General features: G+C 50.1%; 1 protein-coding gene across 6 annotated transcripts in view; it reads left to right on the forward strand.

Moving 5' to 3' along the window:
- The window catches only part of DIP2A (disco interacting protein 2 homolog A), a 112,679-nt gene extending 96,195 nt beyond the window's left edge, over positions 1 to 16,484 (forward strand). For 3 of the 6 annotated variants that reach the window (XM_054468390.2, XM_063659877.1, XM_054468389.2), the window contains 13 exons: positions 882 to 1,005; positions 1,298 to 1,419; positions 1,545 to 1,656; positions 2,705 to 2,814; positions 3,675 to 3,805; positions 4,292 to 4,460; positions 4,916 to 5,086; positions 7,413 to 7,474; positions 8,446 to 8,503; positions 10,641 to 10,715; positions 12,519 to 12,693; positions 13,366 to 13,489; positions 14,178 to 16,484. In XM_054468390.2, coding sequence (XP_054324365.1) covers positions 882 to 1,005; positions 1,298 to 1,419; positions 1,545 to 1,656; positions 2,705 to 2,814; positions 3,675 to 3,805; positions 4,292 to 4,460; positions 4,916 to 5,086; positions 7,413 to 7,474; positions 8,446 to 8,503; positions 10,641 to 10,715; positions 12,519 to 12,693; positions 13,366 to 13,489; positions 14,178 to 14,430 — 1,686 coding nt within the window. In that variant the 3' untranslated portion in view covers positions 14,431 to 16,484. Of the gene's footprint in view, positions 1 to 881; positions 1,006 to 1,297; positions 1,420 to 1,544; positions 1,657 to 2,482; positions 2,983 to 3,674; positions 3,806 to 4,291; positions 4,461 to 4,915; positions 5,087 to 7,412; positions 7,475 to 8,445; positions 8,504 to 10,487; positions 10,716 to 12,518; positions 12,694 to 13,365; positions 13,490 to 14,177 lie in introns of those variants that run through there. The other 3 variants (XM_063659876.1, XM_063659878.1, XM_063659879.1) reach the window with 3 other exon arrangements.
- The last annotated feature ends 2,051 nt before the right edge of the window (positions 16,485 to 18,535 follow it).

Below are 18,535 nucleotides of genomic sequence, written 5' to 3' on the forward strand. Positions count from 1 at the left end.
CAGTAGAAGCCACCAATCAAGAAGCAGGGAGTTTTGATGTTACACTGGTCTGCTCTGGAGTTTTATGTTTATTAGACTGAATTGCACTTTTTGTCTTCTTAAGAAGAACTAAAAAAAGCTGCGAGGCCTGGCAGGGGATCAGGGAGGATGAGTGTCCTGAGCAGAGAGGTAGGGTTACCAGGTATTTCTGTTTGCACTGAACTGGTCACATAGCCCCAGTGCCCCTCAGCAGAGAGACAGGGTGAATGAAGTTGCTGGTGCAGTCAGTCCTAGAGGAGACGCACAGACGCCTCTGAGAAAGCCGGTTGCAGATGACACAGGCCCAGGCTCGGTGCAGGTGACCTGTGGGCATGCAAAATAGTACAATTCGGGGATGTTTGCTTATCGCTTATTATTTATTTATAATGGTGTTGTATGGAATGTCTTATTGAAAAGGCCAGGAAGGTCTTTAGCCACATGTTTCTGGCTCTGCCCTGGGTGAATGGAGTGCCCGCACCTCTCCCTGTTAGCTGGGACCACACAGGAGATGCTTGCGTGCCTGTCCCTTTACTGCTAGTGAGAGTACAGATGGTGAGAAAAGACACCAGTCGTGGACCATGTGTGGTGGCTTATGCCTGTAATCCCAGCACTTTGAGAGGCTGAGGCAGACAGATCACCTGAGGTCAGGAGTTCGAGACCAGCCTGGCCAACATGGTGAAACCCCATCTCTACCAAAAAAAAAAGACACCAGCCGCACTCCTAGGACTGACACATTGTCATTATCATGGACCCTAATCACAGGGTGTCGTGTGCAGTGGCGTGCAGGTGGTGTGCACGCAGATCTGCGAACAGCCCACCTGCACGCACCAGCACACAGATGAGCTCAAAGATCACTTTCCTAGGGCACCGTCACAAGCACTGCAACCTGTGTCCAGCTGCACAAAAGGGCTGAGAGAGTGGCCGCAGCTCTGATGGAGAAGGGAAGACTGAGTGTTGGGGACCATGTGGCTCTGGTCTACCCACCAGGTGGGCTCAATGTGGGGCTGTCCACCTGCAGCTCTTTGTAAGCAGCCACCTATCCTAAGCAGCCCCCTGGACATTCCCTCCCCGAAGCATCTTCCAAAACTAAGCTTAGCCCCTCCTCTCTGCATTCTCTGCATGTGTCTGCCTCCTCAGCTCAGTTACCCCTTTGGAAACCCAGGAGTCACCCCATGCCCCGCCAGCACCACCTCCCCCCCTATCTCGCAGGAACAGTGAACAGAGGCTGGTGGGAGCCTCTTGTGGCCGGCCTCCTCACAGCCAGTCCTTGTCTCCACAGGGGTGGACCTCATCGCCGCGTTCTATGGCTGCTTGTACTGTGGCTGCGTGCCTGTCACCGTGCGGCCCCCGCACCCTCAGAACCTCGGCACCACACTGCCCACCGTCAAGATGATCGTGGAGGTGCGCCTACCTGGCCCGCGGGTCAGGGTCTGTGAGTGGGAGGCTGCAAGGCTGCCCTCCACTGCCCCCTTTTCTGGGCAGCTCGAGAGGCCCTGCCCACCCACCCTTGGCCCCTCGCCATGCAGGTCAGCAAGTCTGCATGCGTCCTCACCACGCAGGCTGTCACACGGCTGCTCAGGTCCAAGGAGGCTGCTGCTGCCGTGGACATCAGGACCTGGCCCACCATCCTAGACACAGGTGAGTGTCCTCGCACTGCCCAGGACCAGTCCCTTTTCCTTTCTTTGTTGTAGGTGTGGTGTGGCCTGGCTGCCATCCAAAAACACACGTGAGGCAAGAGCAGTCCTGGCAGGAGCCTGGCTGACAGTAGGGGGTGCCCTGGGCCCTGGTGGGGAGTAGGGGTCCCTGTCCCATGTGTAAACCCACGCTCCACTCAGCCCACAGCAGCCGCACCCAGTCCCAAGTGGTGTGGAGCACAGCCTTGCCCCTCTCACCCGCCTCCTACTGGCATGGAGGCTGGCAGCTCTCTGAGGCTTTCTGCAAACCCTTTGAGGACACAGCTCCCACCGCATGCCGCCACTCCAGCATCCCTGTCCCCATCATTGGTGAATGCTGTCATGCCCCATGAAACGCTGCGGGCCAACAGGGTGAGGGTCAGAAACCCCCCTGGCTCCCCTCTGCCGTGGACCTGTCTCAGCCTGGGCTGGATGGGGCTGGGCCAGGGCAGCTGGTGTAGGGGAGGGCAGGCTTAGAGCCAAACAGCTGGCCAGGGCCCCAAAGCCTCACAGGCTTGCCTCAAGGGGAGCAGTGCCTCCCCTGCTGAGCCTGTGTCCAGTTGCACCCAGGGAGGCAGTGGTGTCTGGCTCACGCGGCCACGAGAACTTGATGAAGCACGCAGAACCCAGAGCCTGTCCATAGCTGTTCTTGCTGTGGTTGAGATTCGGCTCGTCTGGGCTTTGCCATAGGCTGTGTGACCTTTGGCAAATCCCCAGTCCTCTAATCTTTCCTACTGGCCAGTGATGTGATGCCTCCCCTCTTCGCCCTGCCTCATCCCCCATCCCCACAGGCTCAGTGTGGTCTTGGTGGTACCGGGTAGCGTTTCCATGAAGAATGAAATACGCTTTCCTGAGCACACACAGCCTGCATCGTCAAGGCCCCACTCCCATCTGAGCTCACTCTCTGCAGGACTCCCAAGGACAAATTATGTGTCGCCTCTTGCCTGTGAAAGCCCAGAGTGTTCAGGATACATGCGGGAACACTAATGTTGCTGGTGTCTCCTGTTTAACAGATGACATCCCGAAAAAGAAGGTAGCGAGCATTTTCAGGCCCCCCTCCCCCGATGTCCTCGCATACTTGGACTTCAGCGTGTCAACCACTGGGATATTAGCGGGAGTGAAGGTAGATCCTCTGAAATCTTGTTTGCTTCAGCCCCTAGAAATCAGGAGGAGTGGACAGAAAGGATGTCAGATGCAGATTTAAACCGGCAGGTCCTTCTTATGCAAAGCACAAAGCAACAATATTGCTTCTTAAGATTTGTGTTAAATAACAATAAACGCTAAAATGTGATTAGCCTGAGAGTAGTGCGTTTTCTGATGCATTATGGTTATGTCTAAACTTTCTGATTTATGACTGTCTAGCTTACAGGAACTGGTGGCTTTGAAGAATCTCTTACCTTGCTGGGAGTCAATAGCTCTATTAAAATTTTTCAGGCGGGGCGTGGTGGCTCACGCCTGTAATCCCAGCACTTTGGGAGGCCGAGGCGGGTGGATCACAAGATCAAGAGATGGAGACCATCCTGGCCAACGTGGTGAAACCCCGTCTCTACTAAAAATACAAAAAATTAGCTGGGCATGGTGGCGGGTGCCTCTAATCCCAGATACTCAGGAGGCTGAGGCAGGAGAATTGCTTGAACCCAGGAGGCAGAGATTGCAGTGAGCCGAGATTGTGCCATTGCACTCCAGCATGGGCGACAGAGCAAGACTCTGCCTCAAAAAAAAAAAAAAAAGAAAAAAATTTAAAAAATTCAGTATCCTGAAATTTTGTTTCAAAGATTTTTAGTGTACCATTTCTTGGGTATTATTTAGGTTATATGGGGATTTGAGCCAACCATCTTTTAAGGGAATAAATATGATGTTTGGTAGTTTGGAGCTATGGTCTAGCCATGTGAACAGCAGACGCTGCCATCCACCCTCTCCCCTCCTGCACATCACTGAATTTCATTTCACTTTTTTTTTTTTGAACTTTATTTTACTCCTAAGATGTCGCACGCGGCCACAAGCGCCTTATGCCGCTCCATAAAGCTGCAGTGTGAGCTGTACCCCTCGCGGCAGATTGCCGTCTGCCTCGACCCCTACTGTGGCCTTGGTTTTGCCCTGTGGTGTCTGTGCAGGTGAGTGCAGGGCCCTGCCAGGTGGGGCAGCGCGTGGGGCGCTCAGGCAGCTTTTCGGGTACTCGGGAAGCCGATGAGACGTGTGTGCGTGGATTTGTTTGGGGATGAAGTGGGTTGGAGTCTGAGTCTGAAATTGAGTGAAAATACATTTTTCATTAAATACACTGTGCATTATCAGTACTTGGGAAGAATCTGCTTGATTCCTTCAAACACTAGAAAGTGGTGATCCGTCTCTAGAAGTGAATGCCTCTGGAGTGGTGTCCCCGGATCCTCTCCAAGTGTTTGGAGCAGAGCTCAGGACCCCGTGCCTGCCATCCCCCAACCTTCACCCTGTGGCGTGTTTTCCACCAAATCCCCCCACTTGGCGTCAGAACAGAATCATGCCCTTGTTGTGGCTGGAAAAGAAGTGTCCTTGAGGAAGGGAAGAGTGGAGCGCCCAGGGTGCTGGGTGGGCGGGCGGAGCCTCACGAGCCTTCCCTCTCGCAGTGTCTACTCGGGACACCAATCAGTGCTGGTGCCCCCGCTGGAGCTGGAGAGCAACGTGTCCCTGTGGCTGTCGGCCGTCAGCCAGTACAAGGCCCGCGTCACCTTCTGCTCCTACTCTGTGATGGAGATGTGCACCAAGGGCCTGGGCGCACAGACGGGTGTCCTCAGGGTGAGTGCCCAGACCCGGGCTTCTGAGTGTGCTGCAGACCACAGCCCTGGGAAGTTTAAAAACAACAAAACAAAACAAGACTCCTAAGGCCCCTCCCTGCAGTTTGAGGAAGTAGAGAAAACCCTTTCCCACTAGGGGCCCTTTACACACGGCCCACCTGTCTCTGCAGCTCCACACCCCGCAGGAGAGGAGGGTAGGGGGTAGGGCAGGGTCCTTGCGAGATAGCGGGGCGGAAGTCTGGCCGCGTGGGAGGGTAGGTGTGGTATGCACGTCAGATGGGAATCTTTTAGTGCATCCACACTTAGGATTCTCTGGGACAGACACAGCCTGTGGAGAGGAGGTTGGTGTCCAGCTCCACCTCTGTGTGCCCACCTGGAGATTTCCCAAGACAGTGCCCAGGGCCCTGGCAACTCACTGAGCTGTGGCTGTGGCCTGACTGCTCACCCCTCCCGCAGATGAAGGGGGTGAACCTGTCATGTGTGCGCACGTGCATGGTGGTCGCTGAGGAGCGGCCCAGGATTGCGCTGACCCAGTCTTTCTCCAAGCTCTTCAAGGACCTGGGCCTGCCGGCCCGCGCCGTAAGCACCACGTTCGGGTGCAGGGTCAACGTGGCCATCTGCCTCCAGGTGAGGTGCTTGGGGCCTGCGGTTCTCGAAAGCTGGCTGTGGGCAGCATGGAGACCAAGTTTCCAAGTTGTTAATGTGCAGTTTTGTACCTGCCTGATCTATTTCTCCTTCTCTGAGCCTTTGATATTTCATTTCCATGTAACATTTTAGCTTCAAGGGTTTTATTTTTAAAGATATTCTATTCTAGTTGAAGAAAGGCTTATTTGGAAAAAAACACAAATCATTTTTGAACAGTGACTAACATCTTACCTGTAAGACTCTCTAAGTTAGATATAAAACACAGCTAAGTTCTTAAAGCAAGATTGAACTTCCTCTTTTAAGATATCTAGCAATATTAAATTGAAACACTAATAAATGTGGCAATTTGTATTGACTCAAATTCATTTCTGAAACCATGAAATGTCTTATTAAAAGGAAGCACCAAGTTTCAGGCCAGGAGTGGTGGCTCATGCCTATAATCCCAGCACTTTGGGAGGCCGAGGCAGGCGGATCACCTGAGGTCAGGAATTCGAGACCAGCCTGGACAATATAATGAGACCCCGTCTCTACTAAAAATACAAAAATTAGCTGGCTGGTGGTGTGTGTCTGTTGTCCCAGCTACTTGGGAGGTTGAGGCACAAGAATTGCTTGAACCTGGGAAGACGAGGTTGCAGTGAGCCAAGATCTCACCACTACACTCCAGCCTGGGCGACAGAGCAAGACCCTGTCTCAAAAAAAAAAAAAAAAAAAAAAAAATAGGTAGCACCAAGTTTCAGAGATTGAAGCACTCACAGCGGTTCTGTTTATTGCTTCCTCAGATAGCTACAACTATTTCCCAGATTTTCTGCTAGTATCTCAATTTCATTTCTTTCTAAAAACATCTTAAATAGCTTTTTAGATAACCCTACATATTGAATGCCTTATTCACCCACATAGTACAAGAATAGCTGGAAGGAAATGGCACCTGTCCGTGCCAGAGCAGGGCTGAGTGCAGGTCTGTCTCTGTTTCCAAAGTGTTTGCTTGGCCTTGTGCCTCCCCATCACAGTGGCAGTGCATGCAGGGCAGGGCGGGGGCTCTGCTCACACCCTCTTCACCACAAAAAGACCCCTGACCACTCAAGCCTCAGACCCTTGTCACGCAGCAGAGGAGATCGGGCGGGAGCCTTTTGTGAGCTCGCTTCTTGTGTAGGCTGTGGCTGAGCGTGGGTGCCGGCCTTTGTGTTAGCGGCTCTGCGTCTGCAAGCCTGGGGCCTCCTTGCTAGACGTCAGAAGGGTGTGGGTGCCACACGATTGCAGAAATGATGTTAATGGGATGTTCACGTTTGCTCTTTAAGATACAGAGGTGGGTTTTGCTCTCTCTTTCCCTGTGTTTCTCATGTGGCTGCTGCTTCTGTGTGTGTTTCCCGTGGTTGTCTCCTCCCTGTCTCACTCTGCTGCCTCCTTGGCCTCTGTCAGCCCAACAGGCTGGGAAAGCTGGCTGAGCAGGTATGACCTTGACCTTGACCTTGACCTTGTTGGTGCCTCTGTGCTTCCCCTCCCATGAGTTCATGTGACTTTCTCATGAATTCTAGACAAACATGTTTCTTTTGCTGTCTTACTTTGTTCACAGTGGATATTACTTGACATATTACAAAAGCTCCATTGTAACCAAATTTAAAAGTAAAACTATTTTCAAAAAATGTTAATGCTCGTAGCATTGCCTTGGGAGGAAGGGCTGTGTTTAGTTCCAGTGCAGAGGTGTTTAATTTCAGTGCAGACATAGGTTATGTTGTCTGGGATCTTTAAGGGTGATGTTGATCAGAGTACTCATTTAATTGATGTTCCTTATTGAATAAAATGACACATAATGTCCTTTAGTTGGGATTAATGTTAACTGTAAGATTCAGAAAGGAAGGGAGTAGAAAGGTGAAGGCTGCCGTCCATCTCACCTGAGTGAGTCTCGGCTGCGAGCAGTCCCCAGTAGAATTAGGTTGGTTGGTGAGAGGCCAGGCCCTGCCTGACAGCATGGTGGAAATGCCCCTCAAATCCTAATGGTGTTTTCATCACAGCAAGAGACCAGCGGGAATAGAAAGTTGTTAGAACTGAAATGTAAAGTGGCATGATTTGGTGTTTTCAGAGTCATTGAGTGTTTCACTCAATATTATCAAGCTCTGTGGATGTTTGAATGGAAAGCATCAGCCTGCCTGGGGGACCTCGAACCCCTAGGCAGACTCACTGCAGGGAGCAGAGCTGCTACCTTCTTGGGTGTCCCCGGGGGCCAGGGAGGAGCTGCCATGCAGCTGTGCCTGTAGAAACAAGATGAAAGTGAGGCCCCTGAACAGAAGTTCCTCTGCTGCTCTCCTTCCAGGGCACAGCTGGCCCGGACCCCACAACCGTCTATGTGGACATGCGGGCACTGCGCCATGACAGGTAATGCTCCCAGCCTGCCTGGGCCCCATTCATACCCAGTGGCAAAGTGATGCAGACCAGGTCTGCGCTGACTCTGCACCCCCAGGACCCAGGCATTAGAGGACAGCTGGGCCAAGCAAGTCAGGCCTACCTGGACACCTGGATGGGCACATGAGAGGACAGCTGGCTACATTGGGCCATCTGCACCAAGAGGAAGAGGAGAGCTGTGTGCCCCACTCCAGGCGTGCCTCCCAGGGGAGCTCAGTGTCTGTCTCTGTGCGCCCGTGTCCCCAGGGCTTCAGTTAACATTCCTTTATCTGTCACACAACCAGGAAGAATAAGAGTGGCCCCTGTGACATTTGGTTCTTTAGAGGGACAGGGACAGAGAGAAGGCAAGTAACGCATCTACTGGCAAGAACGTTTCTTACCTGATGACCCATGTGACATTTGGTTTTTAGAGGGATAGGGACAGATAGAAGACAAGTTATCCATCTACTGGCAAGAACGTTTCTTACCTGATGCTGTCACAGAATCTGACTTAGTTTTCATCTTGATAAACGATGGTGGTGCATACAGTGTGTGCTTGCTGGTCTGTGGTCAGATGTGTATCAGGGCCCCTCCCAGCTTTGAAGCTCAGATCCCAGTCCTGGATTCTCAAGTATGGCCACACTGTAGCTTGATGTAAACACTAGGTTTAGCTTACTGGGTGCCAGGGGCCTGCTGGGTTCAGGGAGGACCTAAAAGAAATGTAGAGTGAGCTGCTGTGAGCACATGGGGTGGGTGTGGCGAGTGCATGCGGGCGGCGGCACTTGGGACCACAGCATGGTTTGGGTGTCCCTGCCATTCATGGCAGGTGTGCTGTGGAAAGGTTGACATCCTGACTGTTGTCAACAGACCCTCAGAGTGATCATTTCCAACCTCTTGATCTGCCCTTTCAGACATTACTACCTGTGTAGTAAATTTTATACTGAAATTGTTCCCTTAATTTTTAGGGTACGTTTGGTAGAACGCGGTTCTCCACACAGCCTGCCATTGATGGAGTCTGGAAAGGTAGTGGAAACCAAGACGCGTGCATTCTGAGTTGTGTCTGAGACCTTTGTCTGAAGCATCACCCCGTGGAGGGTGCTGGGGGCTGCGGCTCTGATGAACACGGGTCGACTTCTGGTTGGGGTGGGCTCGGCTGCTGCAGAAGCCTCCTTCCCTCCTTTGTGGCTGGTATATAGAATTACTTAGTTATGTCTTTAAACACACATCTGAGCTCAAAGCCAAGAAAGGGAGGACTTCAGGTGCAGGAATAAAGAACTCCCACTGGGTGGGTGGCAGGCCTCAGGCCTCTGGGGCCAGGGCCATGGAGGGGGGTCCAGCCCACCTACACATTTAGAGTTAAATAGAGTGGCCCTGGCCCTAAGTTGGAGATGGTAAAATCTCATGCCCTAATTTAGGGTGTCAGCAGGGAAGAGGCCCCCAGAGCCTGTGGGGGATCTGGGGGATCCTGAGATGGCCTGAGGACTCCCAGGAAAAAACTGAGATGCTGCAAGGGGTCAGCAGACGTAGGCACAGAACAGCATCCTCTGAACCAGGAAAGGTTCAAAGGAAGGTGGAAAAGCCACACAGCCCAGGAAGGCAGCATGAAAAGTAAGCCAGGCTTGATATGAGTCGGGGGCCCTGGTGCCTTCACAACCCCAGAGGCAAGAGAAGGAGCTTGATATGAGTGGGCAGCTGCTGTGCATCCAGCGAGGGCCGCGGGGGTCCTGGTGCCTTCACAACCCCAGAAGCAAGAGAAGGAGCTTGGCCACCCTGAACTCCGTTCACTGCCATGGCCACAGCCACCCGTGGGGAGTCAGAGAGGGGTCCAGAGAGGGACCCAGCCAAGCCATGTGATGTCCAGCACACAGACTCCTGCAGGGCAGCAGGGGTGAGACTGCGGACAGAAGGCACAGCTGCTGTGAGGGTCAAGAGGTGGGAGCTACAGGGAGGCCAGTGGGACTGGTCTGAGTGTGGGGAGCAGAAGGAGTGCGTGAGTGAGTGAACTCACATGCAGGTGCAGGGGCTTGAAAAGCTCCCTTCCCATGTCCCCTGTTACAGTCACTTTAGGCAGCAGACCAGCCGAGAGTGGAGTCGGGTGAGCTTAGTGGACAGCACATCTGTGGGAGCCGTGGGCTGCTGCACGTCCTCCCTTCTCTGAGCACAGGGACATGTGAGCCGCCATCGCACACAGCTCTGCATCATCCTTGGTGTAAACTCAGCAGGTTTCCCTGGGTCATGGGGCCTCCACGTCACTCTTTTCCCTGCCCTGCCATGTACAGCCGCACTGTAATTGTTTAGCTCACCCCCTTTTATTGGACATTCTTTCCTATTTTGCTGTTAAAATCACTTGGGCCTGATAGGTCTGTGTCCTGGAAAGAGCTCTGGTTTTGGGGCTCAGCTGGGACATGCAGGGAGAAGATGGAGGCTCCAACAGCATCTGGGGAAACAGAACAGTCCCACTCCGCCGGGGAGGGTCTGGTGCTAACCATAGCTCACACCTCCCTGTGGCCCCTCGTCCCCTCCTCTTGCCTGCCCTGAGCCTGCAGTGTCATTGCCCCCATTTCATACGTGAGGAAACTGAGGACACAGAACAAGCATCCAGGCCTTGTGCAGTCAGGTGGTCTGACCTGAGCCCAGTGAGGGAACACTGGGACCGGGCCTGGGAGGCCAGGTAAGAGATGGTGGTCTCTTGCCATCCTGAATTGGCACAGAGCCAGTGCTCAGTGGTTGGACTGACTTGGAGTCACGAGCAGGAAGAACTTCCTCATGGTCAGGTTCCTGGCCGAGAACTAGGACAGACTTGTGCCTCCTGCAGGGCTGGGCACAGCAGGGTCACTGCACCCCTGGATGGATGCCCATCAGGTGCGCTGGCATCACCTGGCTGATAGTCTTTGTAGGCTTAGTGACCCTCTGTCCCTCCTGACACCCAAAGACGGGTCCCTTCTCAGGAACTGGAGTCATTTTGCTTATTTCTATTAACATCTCTTATTTCTTTCAAAATTCAAAGTCAGATTTGGAGCGGCCTCTAAACTTCCTGACCTGACATAAGCACATCAGTCCTGCAGGCCGACTTCTGAGGGACGTTATTTTAATGTCGCTGAATCAAGAGAGTCTCGTGTCATGTTTTCTTTAACAAGGGACATAGCTCTCCTCCTTCCAGATCCTCCCCGGCGTGAAGGTCATCATCGCACACACTGAGACCAAAGGACCCTTGGGAGACTCACACCTGGGAGAGGTGAGCTGAGGGCAGGGGCCCATGGGAGGGGCTTGAGCTCTCCAGCCTCACCAGCTTCACCTTCCTTCCCTTTTTGCTTCAGATTTTGGAATTCTAAACTGTGGAATAACACTTGCCTTTGGGAATCTACCAGAAACCATTGTGCCCTTCCCCCATGTACCTCCCAGACCCAGTTCCTATCTAGGATTTTGGGGTACTGTGGGACAAACTGCCTCATCCCTAGGTTGACCTAACCAACAGAGGGGAACCCCTAGGTTTGAGGGCACTGACAGGTGAGAGGAGCTGCAGAGGAACCAGTGGCAGTGTGGAAAACAGCTACCTTGTGCAGGACCCAGCAGCTGCTACGTAAACGTGGTCCCTGGCACCCAGGCAGGAGCACAGACCCCGGGGGAACTGGCAATAGGGAACTCTGCACCAGAAGAGTTCAGGGCCTCCACCTGCAGCTGGGAGGTTTGGGGAGCTCAGAGCCCTTGTCCTGAGGACACAGGTGGAGGGTGTGGGTCTCCCTGAGAACACAGAGGCTATACAGGAATCCATTGGGTTGAAATGTCTACATGTATTGCACGTACATCTTGCTGTAATTTGGGACAGGCATGACTCATTATTTACAGGCAGTGGCGGCAGCTTGATGTGCAGTCATATCCCGAATGTGCAGATTGATCTGTTGTCATGGGAGCATAAGGACTCACGTTCCTAGTCCTATCCTCTTGGGGAATGTGCTGTCAAATTGATGTCTTCAAACCAGGCGGGCACAGGCATCATTTGTGGGCTCTGCTGTGAAGCCAGTCTGGGGGCTTCCAGCAAGCCGTGCCCAGAGGGAAATCACTCAGCCTCAGCCGGCTTCTCCTGACTGGGACAAGGGTGTGAGCGTGTGGCCCCTCAGGTGGTCTTACTGTGTCCTGATGGGAAGGTGTCCTGGGTTCCGATCCTGAGTGTGGCTGGAGTGAAGGACCCTCCCCTCAACCATCCCACTTCCTGCACAGCCAAATCCAGGTCTGTAAGTCAAGGGTGTGCCCCCAAGAAATGGAGAGTCTGAGCCAGGCATGGGGACCCACCCCTTGTGGCAGATGCTCAAGGGAAATGCCCCTATTGGCCACCCCCTTCTCTTTCGGACGATGCCATGCAGGGGCGTCTTAGAGCCAGTCGAACTGACTATGGGTTCTAGACGGACTTTGTCTAGAAGGGCCCCATGACACTTGGTCCTGCAGGCACAGGCCTCTGGTCACTTGGTCTCTGCATGGATGTACAAATGCTTACGTGTGTAGATATGCGGGTGCACACAAACACGTGAACAGACAGGTGGACACACACACATGAACACAGATAGTGGACGCACACAAACACATATGGGGCTGACGTTAACCCTGGGACGTGTCGTCTGTTTTCACGGCCTCTGTCTTACTGTGAGTCTGAGCAGCTGCACACTCTCCACTCTGTAGGAACCCTCATTCCTTCAGCCTGTCCCTGTTGTGGAATGTGGGTTGCTCCCAGCCCTCTCTTATTGCTAACAACAGTTGGATGTGAGGGAGGTGGAATTGCCCCTCTCTACTTACCTACGTAGGATAGAGTCCTACAGATGACATTCTTGGGTCAAAGGAGGAAACAGTATTTAAGGAGAGAAAAGTTATGTTTGCTTTCTGTGCCTGTAATTTAGTTCATAAAATAAGAGACCATGAATATTATCCGCCCCGACTTCGTTCAGTGTTTTCTGGAGCATTATTCTTGGCCAGTGGATGTCTTGTGACAGAATCTGAACTCGGTGGTTGGTAACACATCACATTCTTGTCCTCTGGGCCCCACCAGATCTGGGTAAGCAGCCCCCACAATGCCACCGGGTACTACACAGTTTACGGGGAGGAGGCACTTCATGCTGACCACTTCAGTGCCCGGCTGAGTTTTGGAGACACACAGACCATCTGGGCAAGGACCGGCTACCTTGGCTTCCTTCGGCGAACAGAGCTCACTGATGCCACTGGAGGTGAGGGGTTGTGGTGAAGTCCCGTGTGAGTGCTGTGCAGGGAGGACCGGGGCTCCCCAAGAACTTAGTCACCTGCTAGCACACCTCACTCCTCGCTGTGGTCTGGTATTGCTCCGTGTGGGGGGAAGATGTTCTGACAGCGGTTTTCTCTGAAAATACTGTTTTCCCTCTGTGTCTGCCCCTCTCTGTCCTTGGGCCCTTGGCCTCTGCAGAGGGCGTGGGGGACGGTGTTGGTGATAAGGCTACCAGGCTTCTCCCCGTGGCCAGGCCGGCCTCTCTGCCACTGTGTCTTTACCAGTGGCTTCCCCATGCACAACCCATTCAAGGTTGTGGCCAATGTCCAGAGGACTCTGTGCAGCCACCACAAGCTGGCCAGATAAGGCAGAACTTTTGGTAGCTCCTATAGATGGTGTCCCGTTCACAGAGATAAGTTATTTTTAATAATACGCTCACACTTGCTGTAACTTTCCTGAGGTGGTTCCATGCTGCAGAGATAACAGCCTGCTCTGCCAGGACCTCCATCACCCTTTCTGCACGTGTTGTGCGACCTCATGATGTTTGAGTTGAGACCTCCCTGTGCCTGAGAGCCCCTGGTTGGGCTCAGAGGATACGAGTGTCCAGACTCTGCATGCCTCGGTTTTCTGGGCACGTGTAAACACACACTGTTCACAGGGCGGCACGATGCACTATATGTGGTTGGGTCTCTGGATGAAACTCTGGAGCTCAGAGGCATGCGGTACCACCCCATCGACATTGAGACCTCTGTCATCCGAGCACACAGGAGCATCGCTGAGTGGTAAGAGCCCAGGTGGAGGGCGGCTCCACATGGTCCATCCAGCCCTTCCTCTGGGCATGAGTGCTGTGCATCGGTTGGAGCAGAGCCAAGGACTGCTGGGCCCTGGGCACAGGCCTCCTGCATTGTCACCCTGGTCTGCAGTGGAGCTGGGTGCCGTGTGGATGAGCCCTATCTACCTTGGGCATTGCCAGAGAGGGCTGAGGACTTCTTGTGGGTTCTCCCTCTGGATGTACTCTGCAAAACATGGTGCCAGAGCACACCTCGCCGCCTTTGTTTGGGTTTGGCTTGTTTTTTTCTCCGTTTCCTTATAAGTTGTAAGCTAAGAGATTGTCTCCAAATGCACATGCAAAATGTAGATTTCCACAGGTCTCATCCTGAAGTGTTTCTACTTTTAATATGAGTTTTTCACATGGTTGTGACTCCTGATTCCTTCACCTGTAGGGAACTTGTGTTGGGACAGGTACAGCTTTCAGCATCAGGTAATGCTCGTGATTCTCAGTAAAAGCTTTAGTTGGAATAGACATCCTGTAAAATGGATCCGGCCTGATCTTTAGATTGTGAATGGCCTTAAATAGCTGTGTGACATTGGTGGGCTTCACTCTTCTTTGTGCCACCCTTTCCCAAGCATTCATTGGCCCCTGTGACCTGTGCCTGTATCCATGTGACCCAGTCTCTCTTCTCTCTGCAGTGCCGTATTCACCTGGACCAACCTGCTGGTGGTGGTGGTGGAGCTGGATGGGCTAGAGCAGGATGCCCTGGACCTGGTGGCCCTGGTGACCAACGTGGTGCTGGAGGAGCACTACCTGGTCGTGGGAGTGGTGGTCATTGTGGACCCAGGGGTGATCCCTATCAACTCTCGGGGTGAGAAGCAGCGCATGCACCTGCGGGACGGCTTCCTGGCTGACCAGCTGGACCCCATCTATGTGGCCTACAACATGTGAGCGTAGCACACCAGCCCAGGTGCCGGAGATGAACAAGCCCCAGCAGTCCAAGGTGTGATGTGGGAAGACACTGCAGAGCCCACTCACCGGGACTCGCCCCTTCCTGTGCTCTTACAGATCCCTCTCAACAATTCCCCGCATCTCCTTTTAGAAAGCACTTCCTGAATTATTTAAAGATATATTTTGAATCTGCCAAGTACATTTACAAAAACACGGATGCTGGTATTTTAACAGATGGAGAGACAAGGAAAGGAAAGGAAAGGCCTGGCGTGGGCATTGTGAGGAATCACAGGCACCGAGGGTTGTTCTCTGCTGTACTGCAAGTTTGCACTTTCTTTAGGCTAAAAATATAGTTCCTGATTTTTAAAATTCAGTTATTTATTCCCACTTCAAATGACAAGTTCATATATAGAATTTACGGGAGAAACTTGATTCTGGAAAGATAGCAGAGTACAAACCAGCTGCCTCACTTCTGTTTCACAGGGAGGCTGATGGAAAAAGGAAGCAAGCTGGACCCATCCTCCCTGCTCACAGAGGGCACTGTGGTCACACACAGTGCCTCCTCTGCCAGTTTCTTTATTGAAAGAGGTGTGCTGGCTAGCCACGGTGGCTCACACCTGTAATCCCAGCACTTTGGGAGGCCGAGGCGGGCAGATCACAAGGTCAGGAGATCGAGACCATCTTGGCTAACATGGTGAAACCCCGTCTCTACTAAAGATACAAAAAATTAGGGTGTGGTGGTGGGCGCCTGTAGTCCCAGCTACTCGGGAGGCTGAGGCAGGAGAATGGTGTGAACCCGGGAGGCGGAGCTTGCAGTGAGCCAAGATCACGCCACTGCACTCTAGCCTGGGTGACAGCGCGAGATGCCGTCTTAAAAAAAAAAAAAGAGGTGTGCTGCTTGTCAGCATATATTGTCACGGACACTCAATAAGTGCCATTTTGGACTGTCAAGTTTAGATACTTTGTTTCAGAAAGATAAGCCAGCATTTAGTTTTAAATCACTTTCCTGGTTTGTAACTTGAGGCTGTTTAGTTAAATTGCTAGTTTTCCTAACACTACAATATTAATTCTTCTCGTGGAAGTGTACTGATTTATTATTTTTATTCCAAGTCAGCAGATTTGGAAGCATTGTGGTAAAGTCTAAGGTTTTCATATCCATAGTGCTGTTTGGTGAGTACCGGCAGTACGGTTGAGGGGAGCAGGGAACAGCATTGCCCCATATTGAAGGTGAGATGGTTACATTCTTCACTGCCTTTCACATTTTGAGTTGTGTGCCTATAAAATTTGGCCAAACCATTTTATTATTTTGTTCAAACTTGACTAAGCTGAGTGATCTAAAATTATACAGAACCTAAATCAAAGAAGAGAATGTAAAGTCCTTTAGTTACTTCTAAGAATTTGAAGTCAAGCACGAATCTAAGATACAGATTATTTTTATATAGCTAATTAAGAGTATGTTATGAAATTGTTGGGTTTTTGGGGTATTGAGGGTGGAAAATTTTGTGAATCATGCATGCTTCACAGAAACAACCAGGTTTTTCCAGAATTAGTCTGGATCAGTGCCTAACAAAGCTGTTATTAATTCTCCACACATGAGCCTGGCTAACTGGGCCAGCTCTCGTGTTTTACTCCTGTCTGGCTACACATAGCACTGTGCATAGTAGCCCTGTTTCCCCACGGTGTTGGACTGTGGTAAAGTATGTTGTGACATACTGGAATTCTAATAATCCTGTTGTAATTATGTACAGAATCTATGTAACTTATTGTTGACATACAGAGGTTTGGGAAGTAGTCTAACGGACATTCCTTACAATAGAATGGCTGGGAAGGGAAAGAAAAAAACTACCTAACTCCAATCTTAATGTTGTAGTTTTATAGCAAACAAAAATTGTCAACTTTTTGTATTGAAAGGTCAGTGGTGGTAAGACAAGAGGTGTCTTGTAAATTAAGATTTTAAGAAGTGCATTAAAATGTTTTAGAATTACTCTGGGAATTCTGTATATCACACTAAAATTTTTATATCATTATGTTAATAAAAGTTATTGACTTTGTAATTCTGCATTTTGAAATGTGTGAAAAGGGTTTTTAAATTACCCCGAATAGGTTGTATTTTATTTTGCTTTTTTTTCTGACTATAAAAGCAATTATGCTCATAGCATAAAATCTAGAAAGCACATTAAAGTATAAAGAAAATTAAAATTTCTTATAATTCTACCTCTGAGTAAATAGCATTCGTATGTAACATAAACCCTCTCAGGGATTTTTTTCTTTTTAAAAATTTTTTACAAAATTAGGATCAAGTGCTTTTTTAAATAATTTGCTTTTGTACTTAATAAATTATAGACTTTTAAATCTATTACATATATTCTTCTACATGTTTCAATGGCTGTATTTTACAAGTGTGCCATGAGTAAATGTAGTATTTGCTGTATTGCTGTACATCAGTGTTGTTTCAACAGGACTGCAGTGAGCCTCCTTTCAGATGCACACTTATACTGCCATGATTACAATTACTGCCTTGGGCTCAGTACTTATAGGTAGAGTGAGTGGGTCAGAGTTCATGCCAGGTGTGAAGGTTTGGGTACCTGCTGCCCTCCAGAAGGGCAGGATGACAGCGTGGAAAAGGCCTCTTTGCAGATGCCAAGCAATGTTGGCAATGGACATATGCTCAAGATTAAAATAACTCTTTAACAATTTGATAGGCAAATAAGTGTTGTGTCTGGTCATGTTGAATATGTCCTCGTGTTCATGGCCATTTTTAGTTCTTATCTGATTTATTTTGTTCAGATTTGGCAGTTCTTATGGTCAAGTTTTTTCTTACTGACATATAGGAGTCTCTTTGTATTAAGAATTATAACCTCCATATACTTCTTACTTTTTCTTGTGGGTTATTTGTATTTTGGTTCTATCTGTTTTAGTGCAGATGGTTTTTTAGATGTTGTATTTATGCAAACTGGTTATTGTGTTTGATTTCAGATTATGAATATAGCTGATTTATTTCAAAGTGGTTCTACTGGAATGATCAGCATAAACCAATGGGGAGTACATGGCAGAGAAATAACTAACCTCCAGTATTTGCCTGGTTCCTGCCACAGTGCTGGCCTTCAGGCCTTCCAGGCTGTTCTAAAGAAAGGGCAAGGAGACCTGCTGGTGCCACTGTGTCTTGCTGTCAGTAAATATCCTCAGTAAATCATGTGCATGTTATTTGCCATGTAAAAAAAAGAACAGGAGGAGGAAGCATTCCTTTCCTATCTGAGATAATGTTACATAAATTTTGGGTCCTAAAGGGTTAGGGAAGGCATACTCTATTTAAATTGGATACAGTAACAGTGTTGTAACACTGTGCATGGCATTCATCCTCTTGTTTGATGTTCAGTTTCGGTAATGGAGAATTAAAAGGAAACTACATGTAAAATTCCAAAATTAATGGTTTTTACATTTTTGATTATTAGTAAAAAATTTGAGTTGAAGACAAACGACTTTAAAGTGTCTAAGCAGGTGCCTGGACTATCCTCCCTCTTCCCTCTTGCTGGTCTGAAAGCCTCAGTCACCCTAATCCTCACCCAGGTCTTCCTGAATTCTGCTCTGTTTTTCAGTATTTAATGAGAGAACCTTTTCACATGAGCCCATGAGATGTTTCAGAAGGATCATTGCGGAGTTTGCTGAGGGCAGTACAGGGTAAGAAATTGGGAGTTTATTAGTTTTAAGTGCCTACTAAGTGTAGGGTACATTATTCCCCGGATTCTCAACGGAACTGAAAAGGCCAGATATGAATATTCATTTCAAATGCCACTTAAAAAAAGAGCATGAGGGATCAAATGAAGCTTTGAGGGGAAAAGAGAGCACAGAGGCATTGCCACTGACCATCACTGCTAGGTGGGTGTGCCCAGATGCTGCAGGAGGCTCCAGATGGGGATCAGTGGAGTGAAGGCCATCTATAGGCTTTCATGCTCTGGTGGAATGGTAGGTAAGTCAAAGACAAGCAATTTTTAGCATTTATGTTATTATTCAATGAAGGGGAAGGATTCTGGGAAGATAGCAGAGTACAAACCACCAGGAATATGTCTTCCCTACCTGGACAATAATTGCACTGGCAGAATCTGAT

Source organism: Pongo pygmaeus, chromosome 22 (genome assembly GCF_028885625.2).
Source record: "Pongo pygmaeus isolate AG05252 chromosome 22, NHGRI_mPonPyg2-v2.0_pri, whole genome shotgun sequence".
Taxonomy (NCBI): domain Eukaryota; kingdom Metazoa; phylum Chordata; class Mammalia; order Primates; family Hominidae; genus Pongo; species Pongo pygmaeus.